Raw genomic sequence first — 25,826 nt, 5'->3', positions numbered from 1 at the left:
GGAACTGGAAAGAGTCCTGCAAAGACTCGAAACCTGAAGTTCAGTTTTCAGCTGCCTAGATCAGGTTGTTTGTGTAAGATATGGGTACGCACCAAGAGGTGGGGATGAGGCATTGCAGGAGCTCCTGGGTGAGTCTTTAGACCATCTTCCTTCCTCTCTTCCTTAGAGTTAGCCCTGCTTTCATTCTCACAACTTTGCATTATCTAGGGTTAAAGTCACTTTGGAAACAGCCGGTCAAGGTCTACTTGGGAAGATGTAGCTGACAGGTTTTGACTGACCTTTGTTGTGTCCCTCTGGTTCCTGTTTCTCCAAAGCCAGGCAGTACCAGGCAGTTAAGCTGGGAAAGGTTTTATGGCAGCTCAGCGGCTGCTGGGACCTCCAGCTGGAAGGAGCAGCCTGGGACAACCCGGCCAGACATGTAGCCAAAGGCCACCATGCAGCAGGTGCCTGCCCCCAGGTTTATCCTCTGGGCCCTGGAGCAGATCACAGAGAACTGGCCAATTTCCTGTAGCAAACTGGGCATCCAGAGAGTGGCCTTCAGCTCTGTCTGCCCACAGAATGACCCAGAGATGTGGGGTCTCCTGGAGGCTGGTCCTGTGGCTAAAATCTAGTTGCTTCAATTTTATCTTCTCAGATTTGCTCTAGAAATCTGGGAAATATCTCAGTAGATGCTGAGAAGCTCATATTAGCCCTGTCACAGTGTTGCTAGCAGGATAGGCTTTTGTCATTGAGAAACCCAGCAAGGACTAGGCAACGCCTTTCTTAAAGCAGCTCAGAAGGTGACAGACGTGGTCATCTGTGAGCTCAAAGAGGGCTGGGGTACTTCTGCAGAGCGGAATTTGGCCGTGCCTTACATTCAAGTAAAGGGCAAACAAACCTTTTGGGTTTTGTAGCCCAATTCCTGCCGTTCTGCAGGAGGTTTCCCCACCAGTCCTTCTGCTCGCGACCCGCTTCGCTTGAGAGACTTTTCCTTTTCTTTGTTGTGTTGGGACATGTTTGGATGCCAACTCCTATGATCTGGTCCCTTGTTCACTTACCAAACCACAGCTTTGGAAATATGCTTTCTGCAAACAACAAAGCGCCTTTTGTGAAAGTCCTGTTTCCTAAGCTAGGGGTTCCCGTTGCAAAATCAATCTCACTTTTACAGGCCATTTCAGAAACAGCATTGTTTTCTTAAGAGCTTGTGTGCTTGTACAATGTCTGGCCGTGCGAGCTGGCATGGAAAGCCTTTACCGGCACGCAATAAAGGTAGACTCTGCAGACATGACTTAATTTCTGGAACCCGTGTTTGCCTTTATCACAGCAGACGAATGCCCCATTAAGCCCAAATCCAGCACCGCCTTGGAAAAAAGCTGCAGAATAGCGGATCGTGGTTTCCCCTCGTAGTAACCGCAAGGAAATGCGGTCGTTGCTGTGCCTGACCCATGGGGTCCCGGGACAGCCCGCTCTGACCCTGCACTGGGGCTTTCGGGGCGCAGCCGGGGCCACACCGTCGCCTCCTCTCACGTGCAGCGCTTCTCCTTGCAGGTGGCCTGCATGCAGTTCATCAACATCGTTGTCCACTCGGTGGAGGACATGAACTTCAGAGTCCACCTGCAGTACGAATTTACGAAGCTGGGCCTGGATGAGTACCTGGATGTGAGTAGCACCTGGGTCCCCCCCTGCCTCGCAGCATGGGGCTGCTTGCCCGGCTGGGCCGGCCTCTGCCTGGGGCTGCAGGATGGGCTTGGAGCATCCTGTGGCCATGGAGGCTCCATGCCACGTCCCCCAGGGCTGCTCAGCCTTAAACATCCTCAAACCCCCTCACCCAAGAGCTTTTGGGAGGGCAGAGCAGGGTTGTCCATGGGGCTTTGAGCAGCCAGGTCTCTAGTGGGAGGTGTCCCAGCCCCTGGCAGGGGGTTGGAACGAGAAGATCTTTAAGGTCCCTTCCAACCCAAACCATTCTATGATTCTATAGTCTCTGCTAAAAATGCAGTGCCTTGGCCGCTGACAGGGGGCTGTGGCCTGGAGCCACCCCTGCAGAAGAAAAATCAGCTGCAGCTAACTGCAATTACACACTGGGAGCTAAATTTGTAGCTTCGCCGTATAACAAAGGGAGGATGAACCGCAGTCGTCCTCGCCCGCGCCACGTCCCCGACCTCCAGCCACAGGCCTCGTGTTGGCCTTGGCGCAGGTGCTGCCAGGGACCCCTCTGTCTCCACAGGGAAAAATCCTCCTTTGAGTTTTCTCCTGACAGCCAGGCGTTTTCTGGCGTCCTGTGGGAAACGCTCTCTTTGAGAAGAAAGCTGCTTTTATATTTCCCCTTTTCTATTTTTCAGTCTCTCCCTGTGCTCTCTTGGGAGCACACACATGAAAACGGGGCTCGTGTTGACGAGGGGTTGATTTGTCCCTGCTGGCTTCTGTATCCGGGAGAGGGGTTTTTGCTGTCTGCAAGAAGTATTTGTACATGGTGATACTGAGCATGGGGCTGTTTGGGGTCCCGGGGGGGCACAGACCCTGCAGCCCATCGGGAACAGGCAGAGCGGTTCAAAGCCTGCTCTGATGTTAGCTTTGGAGATAAAACACCCTCATTTTGAAATGAGCAAACCCAGCGCGAGGCCAGCCAGAGCAATGGGAGGATTTGCTGCGGGCCACGCCGGCTGCTTCCAACCCAAACACAAGAGATGGCCTCACTTCTGCCTACCGGCCACTGAGCTGGTGGCCACCACAGGCAGCAGCTGGGTTGTCCCCACCAGCCTCGCACCATCCCAGCGCCGGGTGGTGGATTCAGAGCTTGCCACGGTCCAGCAGCAAGCACAGAGGAAAGCACTAGTGTCCTCTGTAGTCACAAAAGATAAGATGCTGCTTAGCTTTATTTGGAACCTCTGGATGTTTGGTCTTAAAAAATGACTATTTCTCACTTTAGACCCCAGCTAATGTTAAAATGGGAAGCGTTTTGCTGGGTGATGGAAGCGGCCAGAGCTCCCACTGCTCTCCCACCCTGTTTGCTGTCTGGCCCTCCTGCTGGGACGGGCAGGCCGTGCCGAGTGACACCCTCGTCTTCTTGGATTTGCAGAAACTCAAGCACACGGAGAGCGACAAACTGCAGGTGCAAATTCAAGCTTACCTGGATAACGTTTTTGATGTGGGAGCTCTACTGGAGGATGCCGAAACCAAGAACGCAGCCCTGGAAAGAGTGGAAGAACTGGAAGAAAACATTTCCCATGTTAGTACCACACTTTGTCACCTTTGTCTCTGAAGCAGTGGGGAGCCTGCTCTGCCCCTGGGCTTTGCCACTGCCCGTTTCGGGAGGTGGAAGCACAGGGGTGAGGTTTGCTTAGAAAAAAGCGTTAAGACTACTGTGTTTTGGGGGAATAATTGGCAAATGAAGGAATTTGGGAGATCTCGGGCAGGTAGACTTCCTGGGTGCTTTCATGCTGTATTTTGAACCTCATATTCTGCATGTTTTAGTTAATGGGTGTTCCAGGTGGAGTCACTTGGTGCCTGGAGCCTCTGCACAGAGTTACCTTATGAGCTGGGAAAACTGATTTACATCAAAATTGCAAATTGCTCAGCAGTTCAGTGCTGGTAAATAGAGCCGATAACCATCCTGTCCCTGTCTGAAAACACATTACTGGGCTCAAGAGGGAAGGGACTGGAAAATAACGCTGTGCGGATACTCGGGTGTTTGCTCAATTCAGTGTTTGCCTAAGGCTTTTCTGTCCCGTACCTTCTTGGTGTCAATTACTCTAGTCCAGAAAACATGGCTTGGCTGTTTTAAAATCAAAGTGTTTTTCCACACTTAAAAAAAATCATAAAAGCGTCATCATTCTCTTACCCTTCCTATGCCATCACTTCGAATAAATATGTTCTTAAAAACACTTGCTATGCAATATTCGCCCCTCTGAGGTGCCCTTCAGCTGGAGACAAGTGGCTCGGTACAAGTGGCACTGTTCGCTTCCCAAATCGACTCCTTTTAGCTGTTCAGAAGCTTCATGGCTTACTCCGGTGGCAAATTTTGAAGGGCTCACTTCTGATCTCTTGTTACACAAACTAGATTCATCCCAGGAGTATGGACATAATTTTCTGTCATGTGTTGACAGAAATACTAATAATAGAATTGCAGAAGTTTTATCTCAAAACCAGCAACTAGTGCCACCTCACCACCTCTGCAGCCTCGCCTGGGTCGGCGTGGTTGGTGGTGATGGAAAAAGCCAACGAGAACTGTAGGGCGTTCAGATCTCAGGTTTGTGGGGCTGGCAAAAAATAAATCAAAAGACCATGGGGGGAAAAAGAATAAACCGTTTCATTCATTCCTGATCAAATTAGCCTCTTTGTGAGAGGTGATATTTATGGGTTCCACCATTTCAGCGTCGGTTGGTTTTGCAACAGTGCCACTGTTAACGTTCTGTGGGCTTTCAGATCAGACTGAGTGTGTATGAAAATAATTGCATTTTAAGTGCTTTATTGTAGAGTAGGCTCTTCACCTGGACAGGTTCACAGCTACACTCCGGCTGGGTTACTGCTGGTGATAGCTGAAGGGTGACATTCATCATCAGAGAAACCTTCATCAGGGCACTTAGTGCCCCCCGACCGCATGCAGGAACCCTCTTTCTTTCCAAAGAAAGACTTAGGGTTTGGTGGAATATCACTAATTTACTACGTACCACTGATCCAACTAGCCTTCCTGACATTTCAGTTGAGAAAACTACTGTTTTCTACTTATATCATCGGTTTCTTTTTTGAATTATAGTTATCTGAAAAACTCCAAGATACGGAGAATGAAGCCATGGCGAAGATTGTGGAACTGGAAAAACAACTTATGCAAAGAAACAAAGAACTGGATGTGATTCGGGTGAGTGCGATGGGAAAGCCCTGGCTGGGTGCCGCGCTGCAGGGGAGCGATCTCCTGTGCGCTTGGTGTATGGGAGGTAATGACTCAACGGGCAGGTGACTTCTGTTAGCTTTCTAAATTTGAACCCGGGACAGATTTCAAGTAGAATCACTAGTGTGTGCACTCAAAGATGGACATAAAACTCTTTGAACATGTCAGCAAATCAGTGAGTGGGACAGGTACATCTTATCGCTCAGGTCTGTAGCATCTCTGTTTGGAGCTTTTCATGTGTGGTTGGCTGTGGAGCGGCGTTGGGGGTGGACGTGGAGTCCTTCAGGGTTGGGCCGCGCAGCAGCAGGATGGGAGCCAGTGCGCTGTCTCCATGCTGTCAAGCGCAGACGGCTTTCTCTGCACAGTCCAACCTTGTTACCTCTTGGTGTACAAACTTAGTAACAAAAATTATTAGTATAATATTAACTTCAGCCTAAACGTTGTCCCAACATGGGGCAGTTCTCCCCTCTGTATCAGGAGCTCTGTTCCTGCTTCCCTTCACAGGCCAACATCTACTCATAGGTAAAGCACCCATCAGATACTCTCTGTTAAAGTCAAAATCGAGGTGGCATACCTCCACTGTATGTTTAAGACTAGCGTTAAGAAATGGGAGACATCGTGGAAAAGCGCTGGTAGGAAATTGTGCTCCCCCAGGCATTGGTGCCCACAGGTGAGATTTCTCAGTACTAGCTTGGGAAAAACACCAAATTAATTCTTCCTCGCCAACAAAGACACGTGGTTTGCATCAAAGCTCATTGTAAGATAGTGCCTGGTGCAGTGACCATCCCGTGTCAGGCTGTTCCATTTCTGGTATTGCTGTTCTGTTTTGCGAGTACAAGTGCAAACTCCTTGTTTCTGCATCGCTCTCAGGAAATCTACAAAGATGCAAATACCCAGGTTCACACCTTGAGAAAAATGGTGAAAGAAAAAGAAGAAGCCATCCAGCGACAATCAACGCTGGAGAAAAAGATCCATGAACTGGAGAAGCAGGGAACCATTAAGATCCAGAAGAAAGGTGATGGTGACATCTCTATCCTCCCTGTTGCTCTGGCCTCTGGGATGGTGCCGGCAGGGTCAGAGGCTGTGGCTGGCACGTGTGTTGCACCGGTCGCTGGAGCTGCATCTTCAGTACCATTGCCACCACCTCCGCCACCATTACCCGCCTTAGCAGCGGCATCTGAGGCAGGTAAGAAGCGTTTTGTCCCTGAGACATGGTCTGGCTGGGAGCTGGAGGTGGAGTTTGTTGTGCTGGGGACAGTCCCAGCAGTCTTACACTGACAAAACCACCTTCAGTTGTAATGAGCCTGCAGGTCGCAGCCCGTTGGAGCAGCCAAGGATGCTGAGGTCCCCAGCACTCTCACTCGTGGGTGGTTCCCATGCTTGTCTGATCCATTTCTGAGCCCTTCAGTTGACAGGAAAAAAAAAAGCTTCTTTCATTAGCATGGTTTCCTCCCGTGTTAATGCACTGAAGTACTTTGGTGAAGGGTCCAGCAAATGCTAGGGCCAGTGCAGAGTCTAGTTGGAGGTCAGTGAGGAGTGGTGTTCCCCAGGGGTCAGTACTGGGTCCAGTCCTCTTCAATATATTCATCAATGACCTGGATGAGGGGATAGAGTGCACCCTCAGCAAGTTTGCTGGTGACACAAAGCTGGGGGGGGGTGGCTGACACACCGGAAGGCTGTGCCGCCATACAGAGAGACCTGGACAGGCTGGAGGGTTGGGCGGAGAGAAACCTTATGAAATTCAATAAGTGCAAGTGTAGGGTGCTGCACCTGGGGAGGAATAAGCCCATGCACCAGGACAGGTTGGGGCTGACCTGCTGGAGAGCAGCTCAGCTGAAAGAGACCTGGGAGTCCTGGGGGACAACAGGGTGACCATGAGCCAGCAATGTGCCCTTGTGGCCAAGGCGGCCAATGGCATCCTGGGGGGTATCAAGAGGAGTGTGGCCAGCAGGTGGAGGGAAGTCATCCTCCTCCTCTGCTCTGCCTCGGTGAGGCTGTATCTGGAGTACTGTGTCCAGTTCTGGGCTCCCCAGTTCCAGAAGGACAGGGAACTGCTGGAGAGGGTGCAGCAGAGAGTTACCAAGATGCTGAGGGGACTGGAACACCTCTCTTATGAAGAAAGGCTGAGGGATTTGGGTCTCTTCAGTCTGGAAAAAGGATGACTGAGGGGGGATCTTATCAATGCTTATAAATACTTAAAGGGTGGGTGTCAGGAGGATGGGGCCAGGCTCTTCTCAGTGGTGCCCAGGGACAGGACAAGGGGTAACGGGCACAAACTTGACCATAGGAAGTTTCACCTAAACACGAGGAGGAACTTCTTTACCCTGAGGTTGGCAGAGCCCTGGCACAGGCTGCCCAGAGAGGTGGTGGAGTCTCCGTCTCTGGAGACATTCAAACCCACCTGGACGCGTTCCTGTGCCACCTGCTCTGGGTGACCCTGCTTTGGCAGGGGGTTGGACTAGATGATCTCCAGAGGTCCCTTCCAACCCTATGATTCTATATTGGTGGAGAGGAGGTGTATAGTGGGGGACAAGGTGGATGCTGTGACTTCTTCTGCACGTGCTTCTGATATTTTGGTCAGTGTTTGACGATTATACCTCGTCTTTCCTTCATTTCATAGTGCAAAACGGTCCTGTGTCGGTGCCGATGCCACCTCCACCACCGCCTCCACCGCCACCTCCACCACCACCGCCGCCGCCTCCTCTCCCAGGTCCATCTTTGGAGACGGCTCCTGCGGCTCCACTGCCCCCACCGCCCCCGCCCTCGGCACCCCCCCTGCCCGGGACAGCCTCTCCCACCGTGGTCTTCAACTCAGGGCTTGCAGGTAGAACACCCGCGCGTCTCCTCGGCACATCGGCTAGAGCAGGCAGGCTTCGGGCGTGGGACTTCATTACTTAATCGCCTAAATAACACCCATTATCTCTTAGCGGTATTATACTTAGAGGGCGTTATAAAAGGAAAGAGCGTTTATCAACCAAATGCTTTTGGTTTGGTCTGGAAGAGATGGTTTTTTCAGTGAAACTAAAGCCACTGCCAAAAATATTTTTCAAACATGATCATTTTTGGCTTTAAGCAAACAAAATACGGTTTTGAAAGAAACGCAAAGCTTCATGGTTTTGATTTCTTCTGAGAACTTGATGAAGAAATATCTGCGCAAAAAAATGGCAAAATTTTTGTCGTTTTTTGGGAGGAAGAAAAATTTACTGACTGTCTTTAATCATGTTTTTATGCACTCTCTGACATATGCCAAGCAAGTAAATGCTAATTGGTATCATGCCGCTCCCCCCCAGGAAATCTCAAGAGCATGATATGAGTCCAGAAAGAGAGACGGAGGAGCTCTGATTAATAGCTTTTTTTTTTTCTTTTTTTGAAAACTGATTAAGTATTCCAGCCTTTAAAGTTTCTTCTGAAAGTGAAAAGCATCACGGAACTGGGGGGTCCCAGAGCGTATTACAAAAAAAAAAGAGAGAGAGTAGAACAGGCGCGACCCAGCTGAGATTCTGGGCTCATCCCTCCCGGGGGGTTTGGCCGAGCAAAACCTGGTCCTGCGGCGTGCGGTGCAGAGTGGCAGCGGTGCAGGATGTGGCCGTGGTGGTCTCGTCCTTAGCCCGCTGTCCTGGCGGTATTAATTGGGGATGGGAGGAGCGGAGCAAGCCCTGCTTCCGCGCGTGGCTCCTCGGAGCTGCACCGACGGCAGGCGCAAGCCCCCGTGGCCGAGCTCCTCGCCAAGTGCTTGGGGGAGATGCCCAAGGGCGGGTGGGATGGATGTGTTGTTCTGCCCTGGGTTAGGAGAGGGAAGGAGAGTGCAAGCGCCTTTTCTTGATAAAATAGCTGCGCAGAAAGGAGCCTTTCTAGGGCAGGAACCTTCTGGATCAGAGGGGAGTCGATGAAATAACAAATTTTGCTTTTCTGACCATTACTAACATTTTTTTCTCTATTCTTTCTGCTTCCTGGTAAGATGGGCCAATCAAGCTCTTCTGTAGGTTGCTTTCTGCTAAGTATTTACCCCCCCGCCCCGTGTTTCCCTCTGTGCTGTGCCCCTGTGTGTGCCCGTGGGGCGAGGGGGGGGCGGTGGGGAGGGGGGAGGCCGCAGCACGCAGTCGCTGGGGGCTGCTGCCAGCCACCCGGGAGGCCCTGGTTCAGCAAAGCACTTCAGCAAGGAATTAAGACGCGTGGTTTCTTTTGAGCCGTCCCCACTGCGGCATGGCTCCCGGGGACGTCACCTCGCCAGGGCTCTGTAACGGAGGAGGAAGGGAAATTTTAAGAGATTTTGATCAGGGACTGGCCAATGAAGCAGTTAGCTTCCTCTCCTGTCCTGAAATAACCCAGCAGCAGTTAATAATCTACTCTAATGTATGCGCAAGTGGAAAATGTTTTTTTTTTAATGGGTATTTCAGATGGAAAAAGCTATTTTTTTTTTTATTTTAGGAATTATTTTGAAGAAACCACATTAATTAAGCAGAGAGTAAAACTGTTTAGTTTAGATGAGCAAAAGCTGATCACGTGTGCTCATGTCTTTCAGTTGGATAAATACAATTCTCAAAATGCACAGCTGAACGTTGTGTATGTTCCCTGTTACTCACTTACGGTTCTTTGTTCTGAGCAAATACTCTAACCAGTCATTTATTCTCTGTGATGTCCCTGCACAATGAGCACGAGCACGAAAGGGACGTGACACCCAACTTGGTTCTTGTTTTAGAAGTGGAATGACAAAGTGACAGAAACGTTTTCAGCGTTTGCCCAACTCCGGTGCGCAACAGGACTGTCCCCTGAAATAGGTGACCTCTTTCCTATCAAAAACATACATACAGAATGGTTAGGGGAAATTAAAATAATTATTTGCTCAAGTGCTTTGCAACCTGGGAACGCAGCCATCTTCTGAAACCGAGGGGGGAGAATCTAGCATCTCTGCAGAGCATGGACTGCGGAGTGAGATTGCTCTTGCTTCGGGTGCAGGGTAGGCAGAGTCAGGAGCAAACACCGGGCTGAACCAAAGCGAAGGAGATCCCTCCTCGGCCGGGGGCAGCGGTGACCCTGTGTCCCGGGGCTGTCCCCTGCACCCCTCTGCCACTGACCCCACGCTCCTTCTTCCAGCACTGGAGGGGAAGGACCAGGGTTTCTGTTTCACGTTTGTAGCTTGGAAAGAAACCATTTATTTTCTAAGCAATTCGGGAGCAAAATGTTGGTTGATCACATCAGTGATTTTGTAGCAACTAACAACTTGGTGTTTACATCAAGATACAAAGAAATGAGAACTGAATTACAGAAATTATTCATGTACCTGTTAGGAATAGGAATAGAAAAGTGTTGTTTTCCTTGCTCCAGTATTCCGTTTTTGTACTCTGTTCAGACATTAATGAGAGCGGTCAGTCTTCATTTTCGTAGCTTCTCTGTGTAAGTTACTAACTCGTTCGCTGGTTCTGCACAGCGCAAGAAGATTAAACCTGTTACTTCAACCATGTTAAAGCTCACCGCGCTGCAGCCCACCCCCTTTTGCTTAAAAAGACAAACCTGGGGAGAAGCAGCACTGCCCCCTCGCAGCAGGCATTGGGAGGGCCCATTCCCTCTACCGGAACCTTGGGAAAGGGATTTTTTTCCTTCTTGTCACTTATTGTGCGTTGAGTGTTGTGACACAGATGACAGACCAGCTGTGCATGGCTCTGCACCAGCTCGCACCAGGGTGGGCTCTGCAGCCAGCAGGACAGGGTTAAATTCGACCACTCTCTCCGTTTTCTTTAGCATTTAAAAATAGCCTGGGCTTTTAAATCAATCCAGACACCATGCCGTAATAAAGTAATAACACATTTCCTTTAGTGAAGTTTTCACAGCCTCTGGCGTTGGGTGCCGTTCTGCAGAGGCTGGGGGTTGGATGGAAGCATCTCGGTTCTCTTTGCCTGGCAGGGCAGCACGATTTTTCCAGGCTTTCCAGTGTGATAATTTAGCTCTGGCCAGTTTTTCCCCCAGTGCTGAAATGCCGACTCGAAAGCTGCAGTCTGGGCACGCGGGGTGTTTTTCAGCAGTTGGGGAATTTGTCATTTCCTCTCCTCTGCTGTCTTTAGCTGTGAAAATCAAGAAGCCGATCAAGACCAAGTTCCGCATGCCGGTGTTCAACTGGGTCGCCCTCAAACCCAACCAGATCAATGGGACGGTCTTCAACGAAATAGATGACGAAAGGATCCTAGAGGTATGAGTGCTGCTTGCTGCCTCCTGCCTCCCACTTCTGTCCATAACACAAGTGAATATCAGTCTTTGCAGGGATAAGTTGCAGGAATTATTTAGGCAAACAGCTCATCCAGTGACCCCTGGTAGCCAGTAGGTTCAGCGTAAGCACCTTGGTTGAGAATTAGGGATGGTAGCTGGTGGTACTGATTATAAAGGGTACATACCCGTTATGTGCATTTGTTTCATAGAATCACAGAACGGTTGGAGTTGGAAGGGACCTTAAGGATCATCCAATTCCAACCCCTGTGCCCTGGGCAGGGACACCTCCCCCTAGATCAGGTTGCTCAAAGGCCCGTCCAACCTGGCCTTGACCTCCAGGGAAGGGGCATCTAATCTAAATCTCCCCTCTTGCAGTGTAAAACCCTTCCCCCTCGTCCCATGGCTCCCCTCCCTGCTCCAGAGTCCCTCCCCAGCTTTCCTGGAGCCCCTTGAGGGCCTGGCAGGGGCTGGAAGGTCTCCCCGGAGCCTTCTCTTCTCCAGGCTGAACCCCCCCAGCTCTCCCAGCCTGTCCCCACAGCAGAGGGGCTCCAGCCCTCCCAGCATCTCCGGGGCCTCCTGTGGCCCCGCTCCAACAGCTCCGTGTCCTTCTGCTGTTGGTGCCCCAGAGCTGGAGGCAGCGCTGCAGGGGGGTCTCACAGAGCGGGGCAGAGGGGCAGAATCCCCCCCTGGCCCTGCTGCCCACGCTGCTGGGGATGCAGCCCAGGCTGCGGGGGGTTTCTGGGCTGCCAGTGTGCATTGCTGGCTCATGTTGAGCTTCTCATCCACCAGCCCCCCCAAGTCCTTCTCCTCAGGGCTGCTCTCCAGCCATTCTCCACCCAGCCTGGATTTGTGCTTGGGATTGCCCCAACCCACGTGCAGGACCTTGTACTTGGCCTTGTTGAACCTCATGAGGTTTGCATGGGCCCACCTCTCCAGCCTGTCCAGGTCCCTCGGGACGGCATCCCTTCCCTCCAGCATTTAAAACAGATCAGCCAAGATGAGGAAGATGCATTTTTCCTAGCCTAAAATTGCTGGTCCGGTCTGGAGGAGTTGGGCTTGGGTGGGTGGCTGCGTGCCAGGCAAGGAAGCCTAAAGCAGCACCGAGCGGAGCGGAGCACGCGGGTCGTGCATGCTCCCCGTGCCCTGGAGAGGCACGTGGCTGGATAAAGCCTGAGCGCTAATATTGGCATTTTCCTTCTGAACTTCTGAACGTGTATGGGGCTGTTGGGGGCGGAGGCCAGATTTCCCAATCACTAACTGGGGAGCACTTGTTCGTTAGATCCTGCAGCCCGTGATCCAAGTTCTCTGCTGTAGTCGCAGCGTCGCAGGGTTTGTACTGCAGTCGTGGCCCGGGCAGCGCGGGTTTTAGTGTTTGCTGCAGGAGGGATAAATCATTTTCTTTCCTTTTTAGGATTTAAATGTGGATGAATTTGAAGAAATATTCAAAACAAAAGCCCAAGGTCCAGCCATTGATCTTACTTCAAGCAAGCAGAAGATAACTCAGAAAGGGTCAAACAAAGTCACATTACTGGATGCCAACAGGGCCAAAAATCTTGCCATTACTTTAAGAAAAGCTGGAAAGACAGCAGATGAAATATGCAAAGCTATTCACGTGTAAGTAAAACACTTGTCAGCAAAGAAATCATGTTTAAGATTTACTGTGATTTTGGGAAGTGGAATGGTTTTGAATTGGCAGTTGATGTAAATGTTTTTGCATCTGGAAAAAATCCAGGAGTAAGGATGGAACCCTTCTGAATTCCCAGAAATCAGATTCCCTTGAACTAAAATAAAAAACTTGCAGTTTTATGTTGCTGTATCGCTATTTAGGCTTAACAAGTTAACACTTCTTATATTAAAGAAGGTAATTCATGTGTATCCACAGCGTGCCATTGCATACTGCATCTCTCGTCCTGTTTGTAAGGTGCTTTGTGGTACAATGAACACTCCAAAGCCAGAGTATCAGGAAGAGGCAACTATTTTAGTTTGCTCCATAAAGCATGACTTCAGTCTGAGTGCACTGCAAGGGCTTTGCACAGAATTAGGTTTATGTAGTGGCCCCAGGCAGTGCCAAACCCCAGTGTGATGCTGGTGTGCCCCAGGTACGCGGCAGACCCAGGAGCGCTGGGTCCCTTCGGGCTGCTGAGGAGGGTGACCTGAACCTGCTGCCCACTGAGGCAGGCTCAGCAGCTGGGGTTTGCAGGGCTCTGGACTAATTAACTAAAGCTACTATTTGCTCCTCCCCACATATCTTCTCTGATAAGAGGTGAGGCCATGGAGGGGTGGGGGGAATGACCATGTCTTTGAAAACAGAAACAAGGTGCCCAGCGGCACCATTCACAGCAGCACAGTGACCTTCTTCACATCTTCATGTGCAGGACTGTGCCCCCCACCCCCAGCTAGGGCAGCACGAGCAGGAGTATGCTCAGAGCATCTTTATAATTTCTCATTGTTACCGGCTCAGGCTCGTGTGTAGCTGGGCAGTGTATGAATCACAGAACCACAGAGCAGCAGGGGTTGGAAGGTACCTCTGGAGATCATCTGGTCCCAGCCCCTGCCAGAGCAGGGTCCCCCAGAGCCGTCGGGCAGGAACGCGTCCAGGCGGGTTTGGGATCTCTGCAGAGCAGGAGACTCCACACCTCTCTGGGCAGCCTGGGCCAGGGCTCGGGCACCCTCCCAGGAAAGGAGTTTTCCCTCCTGTGGGGCTGGAAGTTCCCGTGTCCCGGTTTGTGCCCGTTGCCCCTTGTCCTGTGCGCGGGCACCACTGAGAAGAGTCTGGCCCCACGCTCTTGCCCCCCGCCCTGTAGCTGTGGCTGGGCATTGCTGAGATCCCTCTCAGGCTGCTCCTCTCCAGCGGAACAGCCCCAGGGCTCTCCGCCTGTCCTCAGCACAGAGATGCTCCGCTCCCTCAGCATCTCCGCAGCCTCCGCCGGACTCTCTCCAGCAGTTCCCCGTCCTTCTGGAAGCGGGGAGCCCAGCACGGGGCCCAGTGCTGCAGCTGTGGCCTCCCCGGGGCAGGGCAGAGCAGAGGGGGAGGATGGCCTCCCTCCACCTGCTGGCCATGCATACCTGTGGCAGCTTTCCCACTTCTGTTATTTTTCCATCATTTTGTGTAGAGCCTTGTCGTAACGCCACTTCTTCTGGTTTGTTACCGCCCAGGTTTGACCTGAAGACGTTGCCAGTGGATTTTGTTGAATGCCTCATGCGGTTCCTGCCCACCGAGAACGAAGTCAAAGTGCTGCGACTCTACGAGCGGGAAAGGAAACCCATCGAGAACCTGTCTGACGAAGACCGGTTCATGATGCAGTTCAGCAAGATCGAGAGGCTGATGCAGAAGATGACCATCATGGCGTTTATAGGCAACTTTGCAGAAAGCATCCAGATGCTGACCCCGGTGAGTGAGGGACAGCCGTGGTGACACGGGGGCGATGCCTTGGCTGTGCGGGGATCGGGGTTTCCCGGGGGTTCAGGCTGCCCTTGGGAGCTGTGCTCTGCGGTGGGGAGCATTGCGGCCACGCGCTGGTGTGGGGCAGTCGGTGAAGGTTATAGAGATTTTAATTTTTCTAAGACAGAGAGAGATGGTTTGAGTGTCACAGGGTGACTGTGAGTTTCATGGGGACAGAATGAGAAACGCGCAAATGAAAAAGTAGTTTTCTAGCTATATTTTCATGTAGCAGTGACTGCAATATCCCAGCTGCTGTTTGTGTGGCAGCTTGTAGCCTGGGCTGCTCCATACCATCCCGTTCCTTTACCCTGTAGAAGTTTAAAACCGGTTTAAATAAAAATCCAGTTGTTTGTATCGTCAGGGAGAGTTATAGTCAGTGCTGGTCCGTGGGCTCTTTGAAGTGTTTCCCATTCTACCTGATGCATCTTTCACAGTCGCACGGATTGAAATGTAAATATACACTTCTACCCAACCACACCTGAGCGTGGTAAATCTGCGGTGCAGGTGAATTATTTGAAAGCCTGACGTGTCAGAGCAGGATAAGATACATGCTAGGGCCCATGGTACGCATGAAAAACAAGAGGCTTTTTTCAGAATGTGAGTTTTTAGATTTTAATTGTACTCTTGGCTTGGACAGGCATTAACCAAAGCTCTTCCTGTGTTTATCTGCAGCAACTTCATGCAATAATAGCTGCATCCGTCTCAATAAAGTCATCACAAAAGCTTAAGAAAATACTGGAGGTAGGTCTGGTTTTAGATACGTTCCGTAGCTCCACCACTCACCCTCACGTGTGCTGAAGGCATACCTGGCTGCTGACACACCAGCTCTCCTTCCAGAGGGTTCTCAAGCGCCCTGCCTTTGTCCTGAAAATTCACACTCTGCTCTGTTTCATCCCGGCAGATAATCTTGGCTCTTGGAAACTACATGAACAGCAGTAAACGGGGAGCTGTGTATGGATTTAAGCTACAGAGTTTAGACCTGGTAAGTAAAGCAGCGGTGCCTCGTGGGGACCTGGTGGGAATGCGTTTCGTGTACGTGGTGAGTGGATGCTGGGGCACTCGGCCGGGGCTTTCCAGCCGGTGAAAGCAGAGAGCGGCAGCGGGGAAGCTGCCCCCTGCCAGGCAGAGTGAGTTTGCTTTGCTTATCCTTGTTTTGGGGAGCTGCTTAGGAGAAGGCTTGTGTCTTTAGAGGCTCTGCAGAGCACAGCTTGAAAACCACCCGCTAAATGCTTAAATGAACTTTTACGGCCATCCCTATCGGATGGAGAAACACCAAGGAAAGGCGAGCACCAGTTGCGTCGCTTTGCTTGGAGCCAGCAGCACCTCCACCCAGCGGTCTCTTTGCCTTCTCTCCCCAGCTCCTGGAAACAAAGTCAACAGACCGAAAGCAGACCCTGCTGCACTATATTTCAAATGTGGTCAAGGAGAAGTACCAGCACGTTTCCCTCTTTTACAATGAGCTTCATTACGTGGAGAAGGCTGCTGCAGGTACCGTCACCCTCCTGTGCCTGGCCGGCGGGGGTGGCATGCATGCCCTGCAGGGGACTTCACGGCACACCACGCATGGGCTCTGGGGGCTCTTCTTGGTGGGGAATTGTTCAAGCTGTGGGTTCGGGTGCTCGTGGAGCAGGAGGGAGGCAGCGTTTGTGTTTTATTTCCTAGTGTCTCTTGAAAATGTCCTCTTGGACGTGAAGGAGCTGCAGAGGGGCCTGGATCTGACGAAGCGCGAGTACACCATGCACGACCACAACACCATGCTGAAGGAGTTCATTCAGAACAACGAAGGGAAGCTAAAGAAACTGCAGGACGACGCCAAAATAGCCCAGGTATTTCTTTATCCATGGGGTTTGGCGAGAGGGTGTGAGTGACACGGTGAGCAAAGGACGTGCTTTATATACGCAGCCGGGAGGAGAAGGTGCAGCAATGTTGTGGGTTTGTTCCCGAGTTCAGGTGCTAGATGTAGCCGTGTGGGTCTGAGCCGAGGGTTTCACATGCAGAGGAAATCCAGACCCTTTAGACTGAATACTGCAGTAATGGATGGTGAGTTTTTCTTGAAATATGTGCAACTCGGTAAATCCGTGCTTTTTGTAGGATGCCTTTGATGATGCTGTGAAGTACTTTGGGGAGAATCCCAAGACGACGCCCCCCTCGGTCTTTTTCCCAGTGTTTGTCCGATTTGTGAAGGCCTACAAGGTAAACAGGAGCATCCTCCTCTTCTCTTCTGTCCTTCTGAACCCAGTTTGGTCCCTGGGTGGCTCCGGGCTCCCAACAAAACGGCCTGTGGCTCCCTCTAGCTTTGATGCAATGTGAGCCATCCCCGACAGCAACACCAGCCCTGGGCAGCACAAAGAGTTGTTTTAGGATTATTTTCAGGGCTGAAAGACAACACGGCTGTCTGAGATGCTGGAGGAATCCTCAGAAATTGAATGGCTGGGCGGCCGCTTGCACCTTTAACCCTGACTTTTGGGACTGGGAGAGGGTGGTTTGTGCCACCGAGGAAGGTCTCTCCCAGCCCAGTTTGTCCAGACTGTGTTCAGAGGCAGCTGAATTGCTCCACCTAATCTTGCGTCCTTGGACAGCCCCGTGGGAGCAACTGATAGCATTACTCATGTGTAATATTTAGGTTCCCTATAGCAATGGGAAGCTCTGACCTGTGCTTTTTTTGTGACAAATAGCAAGCAGAAGAGGAGAATGAGTTGAGAAAAAAACAGGAGCAGGCCTTAATGGAAAAACTTATGGAGCAGGAAGCATTGATGGAGCAACAGGACCAAAAGGTAGGAAACAGATCAGTCTCACAGGCAGGAGCCGTCGTGTTCGTGTGTTTTTCCTGGTAGTTCAGAAACCTCAGCTCTGTGTAAGAACTCGGTTGCCCAACTTATAGTTGCCTAGAAATAGAGTCGCTGCAAGTTTTTTTCCTTATGTGGAGAAAACTGAAATAAGCTGAAAGAGTTACGGTGTGTGGTTCTGCTGCTGCTAAAGTTTGTGAAATGAAGAGAAGCTGAACAGACAGAAAACCATCTTGTCCACATTGCCATTAGCTAAACTTTGTTCTTCTCTGCCCTTGTATCTGATAAAAGCCCATCGGTGTTCAGCGTGCGGAGCCCCCCGTTGCTCACAGGGACAAGGAACCATCCTCCCCAGACCCTTCCCAGATCCCCCCAGCTCTGTGCCCTGCATGGCAGCAGGACTGAGCCCCACGTTACCACTTTATAGGAATTTTCCTGACATGTTTTCTTTTTTTTCTGAGGTAACACTTCAGGTTTGCCAGAGAAAGATTCCCTTGGCTCCAAAACAGCCACTTTGTCGGCTGGTGGCGCTTCCCTCAGCTCTTGTTGGGATCTTTAACCCCAGCCAAGCTTTTTCCCTGGGAAGGAGAGCCCCTTCTCCTTGTTCCCCTAGTGCTTTTCAGAGGTAAGAGCTTGGAGCTCCAGTTCCAGGCGATGAGCAGGCTGGGAAGTAGATTACAAATGTCAGAAAGAAGAGCAGCCTGGCAGCCCGGTTAACTCGCGGCCCTGCCCGTCCTCTCCGTGGGATGTGAGATAACCGCACGCGTGTGTTTTCCCCGTCTTGCAAAATTGGGCAGAAAACTGGCAGTTGCTGTTTGCCGGTTGGTCCCGGCGGGATCACCTGGTGTTTCACGTTCAGGACGAGAGGAGCAGGGTCCTCTCTTCTTCAGTCCTCCTCTCTTCGGTCCTTCCAAGTCCTCTCTTCTTCGCTTTCAGTCTCCTTCCCATAAAACAAAGCGGCAGCAGCAGGAGCTGATCGCAGAGCTCCGACGGCGGCAAGTCAAGGATAACAGGCATGTGTACGAAGGGAAGGACGGTGCTATTGAAGACATTATAACAGGTAAACGCCTTTTGTTCCCTAATCTGAGGCCCTTTCACAAAGGATAAAAACGTTTATCTGCCTAGTAGCTATTGTAAGTGCTTTGTGAACTTCTTAAAAAAGCGTTAGTCGAGCACAGCGTAGGACATTGTTGATGTGACGCGAATCGAGTATAGAAACTTTTGCTAATGGTGTGGAACAAACCCCGGTAACCTGCCTGCCCGTGTCCGCTGCCGAGGCCGCGTGCGCAGACCTCGGGCACACGCTCTGTCTCTTAGTTCTTCTCTTTCAGCATGTGGGGACGGGCTCGGTCGCTGAGCTTTGGAGTAGCCAGTTCAGTGCCTGATCTCAGCGGGTGCTCCGCTGGGGGTCTGCATGCCCTGCAAATCTTTCCCAGAAACGTTTTTTTTTCCCCCGTAAATTGAATGAATGACGGACGTTTAACATTATTAAGAGCCTTACATTTTCATTAAAATGTACTAACAGTAATTGCACCACATTATTGCACAGTTACAGCAAATCATTTAGTCCAACCTGAATGATTTATGGCCCTAAACTGCTTCTGGTTTTACTGCTTCTCAGTTTGGTGGGCAGAGCCTGCACCGAGCCCAGCCTGGGGCTGGAGGGAGGGGGGCAGAACCCGCTGTCGCAGCCAGGGACAGTCAGGACTTTGGTGCAGATATTTGCTGATAAGGAGAGCTGCCTTCTAAACTGCATTTTGCTCAGGAGTCAAATCATTTTTAATCTGTACAGCTGCTCTGATTGCAGTAATTCCATTTTACTGCATGTTCTTCACCTGTGGTGTGAAAGGAACCTGATTTTTAACTCTTCGACAGCTTTACAGTACTTTGTTTCCATTGCACAGAAGCTCAAAAAAAGGTCTTTGGGCAGAATTTCCTTGGCCGCTGCTCCTGAATGTTTTCCACGGGAGTTTTTCCTGCAGGAGGGGAGGAGAGCTGTTTTACCACTCGCTAAGGAAAGCCAGGGAATTTTTGCCCAACTAGATGACAGGGCTGGAATGCTTGAAGCTTTCACAACTCTTTTTAAACTTGATTCATAGCTTCCTAAGATAATATTCTTTATTTAAAGAGCAGAGTCGCTCTCATATCTAATCTGTTATTGCTACTACAACTCCCTCCGACTCCTGGAAGCTTGTTTAATTGGTGAAGTGGTTCTCCTGCTCTGTGGGAGAAGGAGCTGGTGTGGCAGTGGACCATCCACACGCAACAGGCAGCGCAGCGCAGGCAGAGCCAGGCTCCAGTTAAACATTTCCCGTGGTCTTGTGCCTGGTAATTCCCATTACGGGGGTGTCTCTGGGGGGCTCCGGCCATGTAATAATAAAGGTTAGGCACAGGAGGTCAGGTAGGACGGAGGTCAGTTGAATACGGCCCATGAGATCTCCGTTAATGGTATGGAAAGGATGGAAATTGTGGTTTTAAATTGGCTAGTGCCGTGTCAGCTGCAGAGAGGAGCTCTGCTGATCCGGAGCAGGGCCCTGTCTGACAGCACACCCTTTTCTGGAGCACGTTTAGCAGCAGCCCCTCAAAACCATTGCAAAAGAGGTACTATAAGAAAGACTTACTCAAACTGCCTGGTTGCCGAAGCCTGCTGGAGTGCAGTGGCATCAGGCAGCTGGTTGGAAGGCGTGAAACCGTCCCTGGGTGTCCGTAACCGAGCACTAACACTGTACTAATGCGCCAGATCGGCTTCTCACGGCTCTGTTTGTCTGTTTGGCTGTTGTTATTCCCATGCAGTGCTGAAGACTGTGCCCTTTACCGCTCGAACCGCCAAGCGGGGCTCTCGGTTTTTCTGCGAACCTGTTCTCACTGAGGAATTCCATTACTAAACTATTCCTCTTTCACATCTGATGCTCTTAGACAAAAGAAAGGTTGCTGTAGATTTTTGACACTTCTCCATTTGTACGGATCTCAGCCAGGATCATGTGAATGTTGAGTGTGTAGTAATGTCCAGCGTCCACCTGCAGTTGTATTTCTGTCACCTCTGTTGCATGTTCTCGTGTTTCAGTGACTTTAGATTCCATCCCATCGACTTTGCGCTTGATGCTTTTGGCCATCCTTGCGTTTCAAAGGCATCTCTCCTGCCAAGTGCCATAGAACAGCAAGTGGTGGGAGTCACGGTGGCTTCGGTGCAGGTTTCCTGCCGTTTCACAAGGCTGAGGAGATCAAACGCAGTCAAAAAGTGACGGTTCACTTGGCTTTTCTATGGCATCTCTTCTGGCCTACAGGTCTCTCCCTGTATGCCAGGCTGCCTATGGAAAATGCATGTAATCCATCAGCTGTATGCCAAAGCGAAATTACGGGCTGCATGAACAAAGGGGGACTCTCCTGGGGTTCGCTCTCTGGCGCGGAAGGGTTGTCTGTAATAACGTACGTCCTCTGCGAGGAATGTTCTCTTCTCGACTTTTTAACCCGCACCTGCATGTCTGCATGTGAGACCGGGGATACAATGAACAGCCTAAAATCTTCTCTCATTCGGTCACATCCATCTTTAACTTTCTTCAGTTCCATGCCAACGTTATCTGAATAAAATGGGAGATTTTTAGTGAGCACCCGCCGGTTCCAGTTCCCTGGGGCTTTGTGCGGTGCTGGGGAAGGGCCGGGTACGGCAGCGGGGGGAGGGGGAAGGAGCGGAGCCGGGGAACACTCGGAACCACAGAAACCATCACGGCGAAAAGGTTGACATGGAACTGAGCGGTTTGCATGGTGTGGTGTGAAGCGTAAGAAGGGTGTGTTTAACCAGCATGTCTGTTAACACTGTTGTCTTGAATTAAGGACCCAGCGGCTTAAGAAGACAACAGTGTTTGACTTTTGTGATATGTATTTTTATGAATGCTTCTAATAAAATCGCAAACTATATAATCAGCTCAACGGTTATTTGCTCTTTCGAGTTAACTTGCTGTATTACCTTCCTGGAGCCAATCTTCAAAGCAGCTTGGAATCCGGTTAGCGAGAGGCGAGGGTGGCCCTCCCGTCCTGTCCTGTCCTGTCCTGCCCTGTCCTCTCCACGTCTAACCCCCTCTCCCACCTCGGCCTTTCCCCTCTTGCTCTGTTGGTCACCGTGCCTGGGAGTTGTGAACGCTGAGTTGACTTGCTCTTCATTTTCCATCCCATTTTTTTACTTAACCATCATTTTGTGTTTTGTTTTGTTTTTGTTTTTTTTTTCTGTTTAGCCCTAAAGAAGAATAATATCACTAAATTTCCAAATGTTCACTCGAGGGTAAGGATTTCTTCTAGCACACCGGTGGTGGAGGATACACAGAGCTGGCAAGCATCACTTTTTACTTAGCTTCCTCCTCTCTCTGTATGCCAGGCAGCCTGTGGGTAGATGTGGCTGAGCTAATACTGGTGAGAGCCCCAGGGCCCGTGGGACTGAGACCCGTTATTTCCACCCTCCGTGGTGTGGGGGATCCACAGGCCGTGGGCTGGTGACCATCTTCACGCTCTCTCCCTTTTGGCCCTTTCTCTTCCGAGCGTAGCCTGAGGTAGCAGTTCTTCTCCCCAGGTGATTCCAGCCCCATAGTTCCCTGGAAGTTCTGCTGCCCCGTCTCGGTCCTGCTGCGGCCACCGAACGGGACGTTAGCGATGGACACCCAGCAGCTTGAGCAGAGGCACCTTCTGCTGGGGTACACCAGGAGCGGAGAAGTTTGGGAGCTGTATTTAAACCAGGCCATTAAGTCAGTCAGGAAATTTGAGGGAGGGTTTGCCCAGTCCAACGCAAATTTGTTTTCCAGGAGAGAAATATTTTAATTCGGATTAGTCTTCAGGCGTACCAAGTGTGCTCGTCATGTCGTAGCCGCACATGTAACAGCACATGTAACAGCACGTGTAACCCATGTAACAGCACACGTAACGCAGGCTTTCGTCGGCACCTCCATCTCCAGCTTTCCCCGCTGTTCGACCCATCGCATGCTCAGTGTTCCCTCCTCTGTCCCCCCAGCGCCAGCAGCAGCAGCAGAGTGGGTCGGGCCGGGCTTTGCTGCCGGCCGGGAGGAGGAGAAGGAGGAGGAGGAGGGTGGGGGGTGGTGGTGGCTCCGCTGCCTTGTCTAACGCAGCATCTCTGCAGCCGGGCGAGCTGGCGGCAGCGGGGCAGGACGGCAGCCGGGGCTTTGCCAGCCGGTGGCAGGGGACCAGCTGCTTTTGCTCAGGGCCCCTCTCTCAGTCATAGACTCGGGGTATTCGGGGAGCAGAGACCCACCCGTGTGTCACCGCACACCGGGTCACGCGTCTCCCGTGAGCTTCCTCCCGCTCCAGAAAGCTCCCTGGGAGGCTGCGGGGAGGACCAAGGCACGGTCAGGCAGACTGGTTTCAGTCGCTGGTGCCGTCCCCGTGGCCACCGACGAGCACTCGCAGCCCGTGGGCGGGGAGACGCTCGCGCTAACTGGAGGGCATTAGTTCCACCAGCATTTAGTTCCACCAGCATTTCGGCGCGTTTCACCAGTATTACCTGCTGCTTGGGCGCGTAGTAAAAGGGCACGTGGCATTTGCTCCCTCCTGCTCTCGTTGGGTCGAAGCCCCTTCTCCTGTTCCTACCACAAGCTGCTTTGATTGGCTTCCAGCAGGACTGTCCCCTCTCTAGGCTGCGTGGGTGTCTGTGTGCGGGGGCGTGCGCGGGGGCGAGCCCTGCCTGCTGACCAACGCCGCTCTCCTCTCCTTCCCCAGATCTTAGAAACCAGCCGTACCGACGGGCCGACGCGGTGAGGAGAAGCGTCCGGCGGCGCTTTGATGATCAGAACTTGCGCTCTGCCAACGGTGCAGAGATCACCATGTGAGCTGGAGGCCTGCGGGCGGCGAGGAAAAGGGGGTGCTCGAATCAGACCTTGTCCCTGGCAACTCTTGTCTTCTGCCGCTCGTTTACAGCCTTGGGAACAGTAAAACTCACCTTCTAAAGGGCTCGAAGACCTAGGCCAATGCATAGGAACGTCAGCGCTGGGCTCTCCACTCAACCGTAGCTAACAAGTGCCTAAAATTGGAGTACCTGCTCAAATTAATCAAAGCAATAGGACTTGATTTGATTGGGTATCTTTTTACACCAATACATTATTCAGTATTTTTAACCAAAATGTAAAATACATGTTGGGGGGGGGGGGTTGGGGGGAGGGTGTTTAGTTTGGTTTGCTGATAGAAGAGTTTAGCGACTGGTCTCCTGTGGACGTGACCTGCATCCCGACTGGTTGTAAACTGGTGATACTGGACGCGCTCCGCTGCTCGGCGCGTCGCCCTGCTGTCGGCCCGGGAGTCACCGGCGGCTTCAGCTGCACTTACTGCCTTCTCTGTGGGTTGGGTTTTGGTTGTTTTTTTTTAAAAAAAGGAAGACATTTAAGGGCTTTCTCTATATATAACATGGAAATAATGCCAAGAGGAGACCCGTACCTTCCCCACCGCCCACAGACACCCCCTGGCATCGTTCCACGGACGTCGGCGATCACACGCGGTCGAGCGGGAGGCGTCACCCGGGGGTTGTGCCGTTGGGCGCGGGGGTGGCCAAGGCACGGCCCACGTTCTTCAGCTGGAGGCAGCTTTCAAATAACAGCCTGTTTATTAATTAGCACTAAGGTATTAACATCTCAGTAATCAGTATTAGGAGTCCGAGGTGCGCTGCCGCTCAGGCGCTCGCCCAGAGAAGCCTCCCGTGCCCTGCGCCGGGGATCGGCGCCCCGCGCCGGCTCCGGTTCTTGGACAATCCCAGTTCCCCGCTGAGGAGCGTCGGGGCAGCGAAGGGAAGCCCGGCCTGCAAAGCCCGATAGGTCGTAGGTTGTACGTTGCATTTTTAAAGCTTAAAAAGGGACGTGAGACTCACTTTTAGCAAAATTACACACCCCGCCCCCCCACCCCCCCGCTGCTGCGCACCAGCGTCCCAGCGCAGCGAAACGCCGCCGCACTGGTGCGGGCAGCGCGCGCCGGCTTCTCAGCGGCGACCAACTGGACGGAAGAGAAATTGGTACTTTCCCAGATGCATTTTGCTTCCAGCTTACCTGTCCTGGTCTCACTGCATCAATATGTTAATTGTAAAATTTATTGTATAGTATTTAACCACTGAATTTCTTTTTCTTTTACGTTGTGCTTACGTGAACCACTGGTGAAGGTCCCCCTTGTTTTTTTTTTTCCTTGGATAATGTGTAGTTATATGATAATCTGTTTTTAAATGTACAGATATTTTGCTACAAAATTGGTGCAGTTTTTTATGGTTTTTACACTTCTCTTTTATTCCCACTTTAGCCTCCGGGTAATATTGTAAATATTGTTTAAAAAAAAAAAAAAATGCATCAGCCTGTGCTATACAATCTGAATGTTATTTTAACTTATAGTTTTTGTTTTTATATTTAACTAAATGGACAGTTTGGGGCTCAAAGTTACCACATTGACCTCTGCTTGCCTATTTACAGGAAGTTTACTTTAAAAACTGCCACTTTCTCGCATTTGCAGCCACGCGTCCCTGACACGCTAAAGAGAACATGCCACAGCGCCTCCCTCTTCACCGACGGTGACAGAAGAGGACTTTAATCCGCATAAGAAAAGTTGACAATTAATTTAAGAAGTTGTTTGTTAGGCAAATGGTTAAAAGCACTAGCTCTCACGTTCTTAAGCTCGAAGGTATTTTTTTAATTGAAGACAAAAATTATTGTACAACTAAATATAACGCTGGCATGTTCTCTTTAATATTTTTCTAGTAATAGACCTGCTTCTTAGCAATATTAGAAGTGTTTTATAAAAGCAGTTCATGTTACTATCCTGGTCTGTTCCTGCCATAAGATCAAATAAACTATTTACACTACTACACAGGAAGCCAGAGGGGGCTTTTTGGGGCGCATTTATGGGGTTTTTTTCCCACAAAGATTGGTATTTTGCAGGTGAACCCCTGGAGCTTTCAGCAGAGTGAGCCCCCGGGGCTGGCTTGGTTTGGGGTGGGGGTTTATTTTGTTATTATTTGCTTTTGTGCATCCAATCACTTGGTGACCGGGGTTTTCCCCCTTGAAGTGGCAGCCTCTGGGGCTGTCGGCGCTGGGGAAGGGATGGAGGGGACCCCCCCGAGGCTGCCCTGGCAGCGAGGTCATGGTGGTCGCTCCCCACCTTCCGCTGCCGGCGACTCGCACCCACTTTTGATGCCAAGTAACACCAGTTTCCCCCTCGCTGGGGCCTGGCGGGGCCGGCGGGAGGCAGCGGGGCCAGTTGTGGCTGGTGGCAGGAGGCGCGCGGTGCCGCGGGACCTCGGCCCCCCCCCGGCTGCAGCAGGTGCCAACCCTCCCTGGGACAGTGAGCGGCCAGCAGTAGTGCGGCATAAAAAAACAACGGTACAAATATTTAAGTCCTAAATTTCATCAGAACAGCTTCATACTTTAGCCAAAATTCAGATTCAATTTTTAGAAGGGTTTAACAAAAATCAGACCTAGGGAGGCTGGGGGGGGTGGGGGTGGGACTGGAACAACGCCATGACAAAGGGGACAGTGAGCTGCGCCAGGGCTGTGCAAAACAGCAA

The 25,826-nt window shown here is 51.3% G+C and overlaps 1 protein-coding gene across 6 annotated transcripts in view; it reads left to right on the top strand.

Moving 5' to 3' along the window:
* FMNL2 (formin like 2) overlaps positions 1-25,127 on the top strand; it is a 145,392-nt gene extending 120,265 nt beyond the window's left edge. For 2 of the 6 annotated variants that reach the window (XM_054209189.1, XM_054209192.1), the window contains 16 exons: positions 1,528-1,638; positions 3,056-3,205; positions 4,733-4,834; positions 5,735-6,050; positions 7,485-7,688; positions 10,924-11,048; positions 12,477-12,679; positions 14,222-14,456; positions 15,180-15,248; positions 15,409-15,489; positions 15,866-15,995; positions 16,170-16,333; positions 16,599-16,700; positions 17,183-17,281; positions 18,230-18,353; positions 23,012-25,127. In XM_054209189.1, the coding sequence (XP_054065164.1) occupies positions 1,528-1,638; positions 3,056-3,205; positions 4,733-4,834; positions 5,735-6,050; positions 7,485-7,688; positions 10,924-11,048; positions 12,477-12,679; positions 14,222-14,456; positions 15,180-15,248; positions 15,409-15,489; positions 15,866-15,995; positions 16,170-16,333; positions 16,599-16,700; positions 17,183-17,281; positions 18,230-18,353; positions 23,012-23,121 (2,325 nt within the window). In that variant the 3' untranslated portion in view covers positions 23,122-25,127. Of the gene's footprint in view, positions 1-1,527; positions 1,639-3,055; positions 3,206-4,732; positions 4,835-5,734; positions 6,051-7,484; positions 7,689-10,923; positions 11,049-12,476; positions 12,680-14,221; positions 14,457-15,179; positions 15,249-15,408; positions 15,490-15,865; positions 15,996-16,169; positions 16,334-16,598; positions 16,701-17,182; positions 17,282-18,229; positions 18,354-20,086; positions 21,483-21,522; positions 22,278-23,011 lie in introns of those variants that run through there. The other 4 variants (XM_054209191.1, XM_054209190.1, XM_054209188.1 and 1 more) reach the window with 4 other exon arrangements.
* The last annotated feature ends 699 nt before the right edge of the window (positions 25,128-25,826 follow it).

This window comes from Rissa tridactyla, chromosome 7 (genome assembly GCF_028500815.1).
Source record: "Rissa tridactyla isolate bRisTri1 chromosome 7, bRisTri1.patW.cur.20221130, whole genome shotgun sequence".
Taxonomy (NCBI): Eukaryota; Metazoa; Chordata; class Aves; order Charadriiformes; family Laridae; genus Rissa; species Rissa tridactyla.
This window is presented reverse-complemented; position numbering and strand designations above follow the sequence as displayed.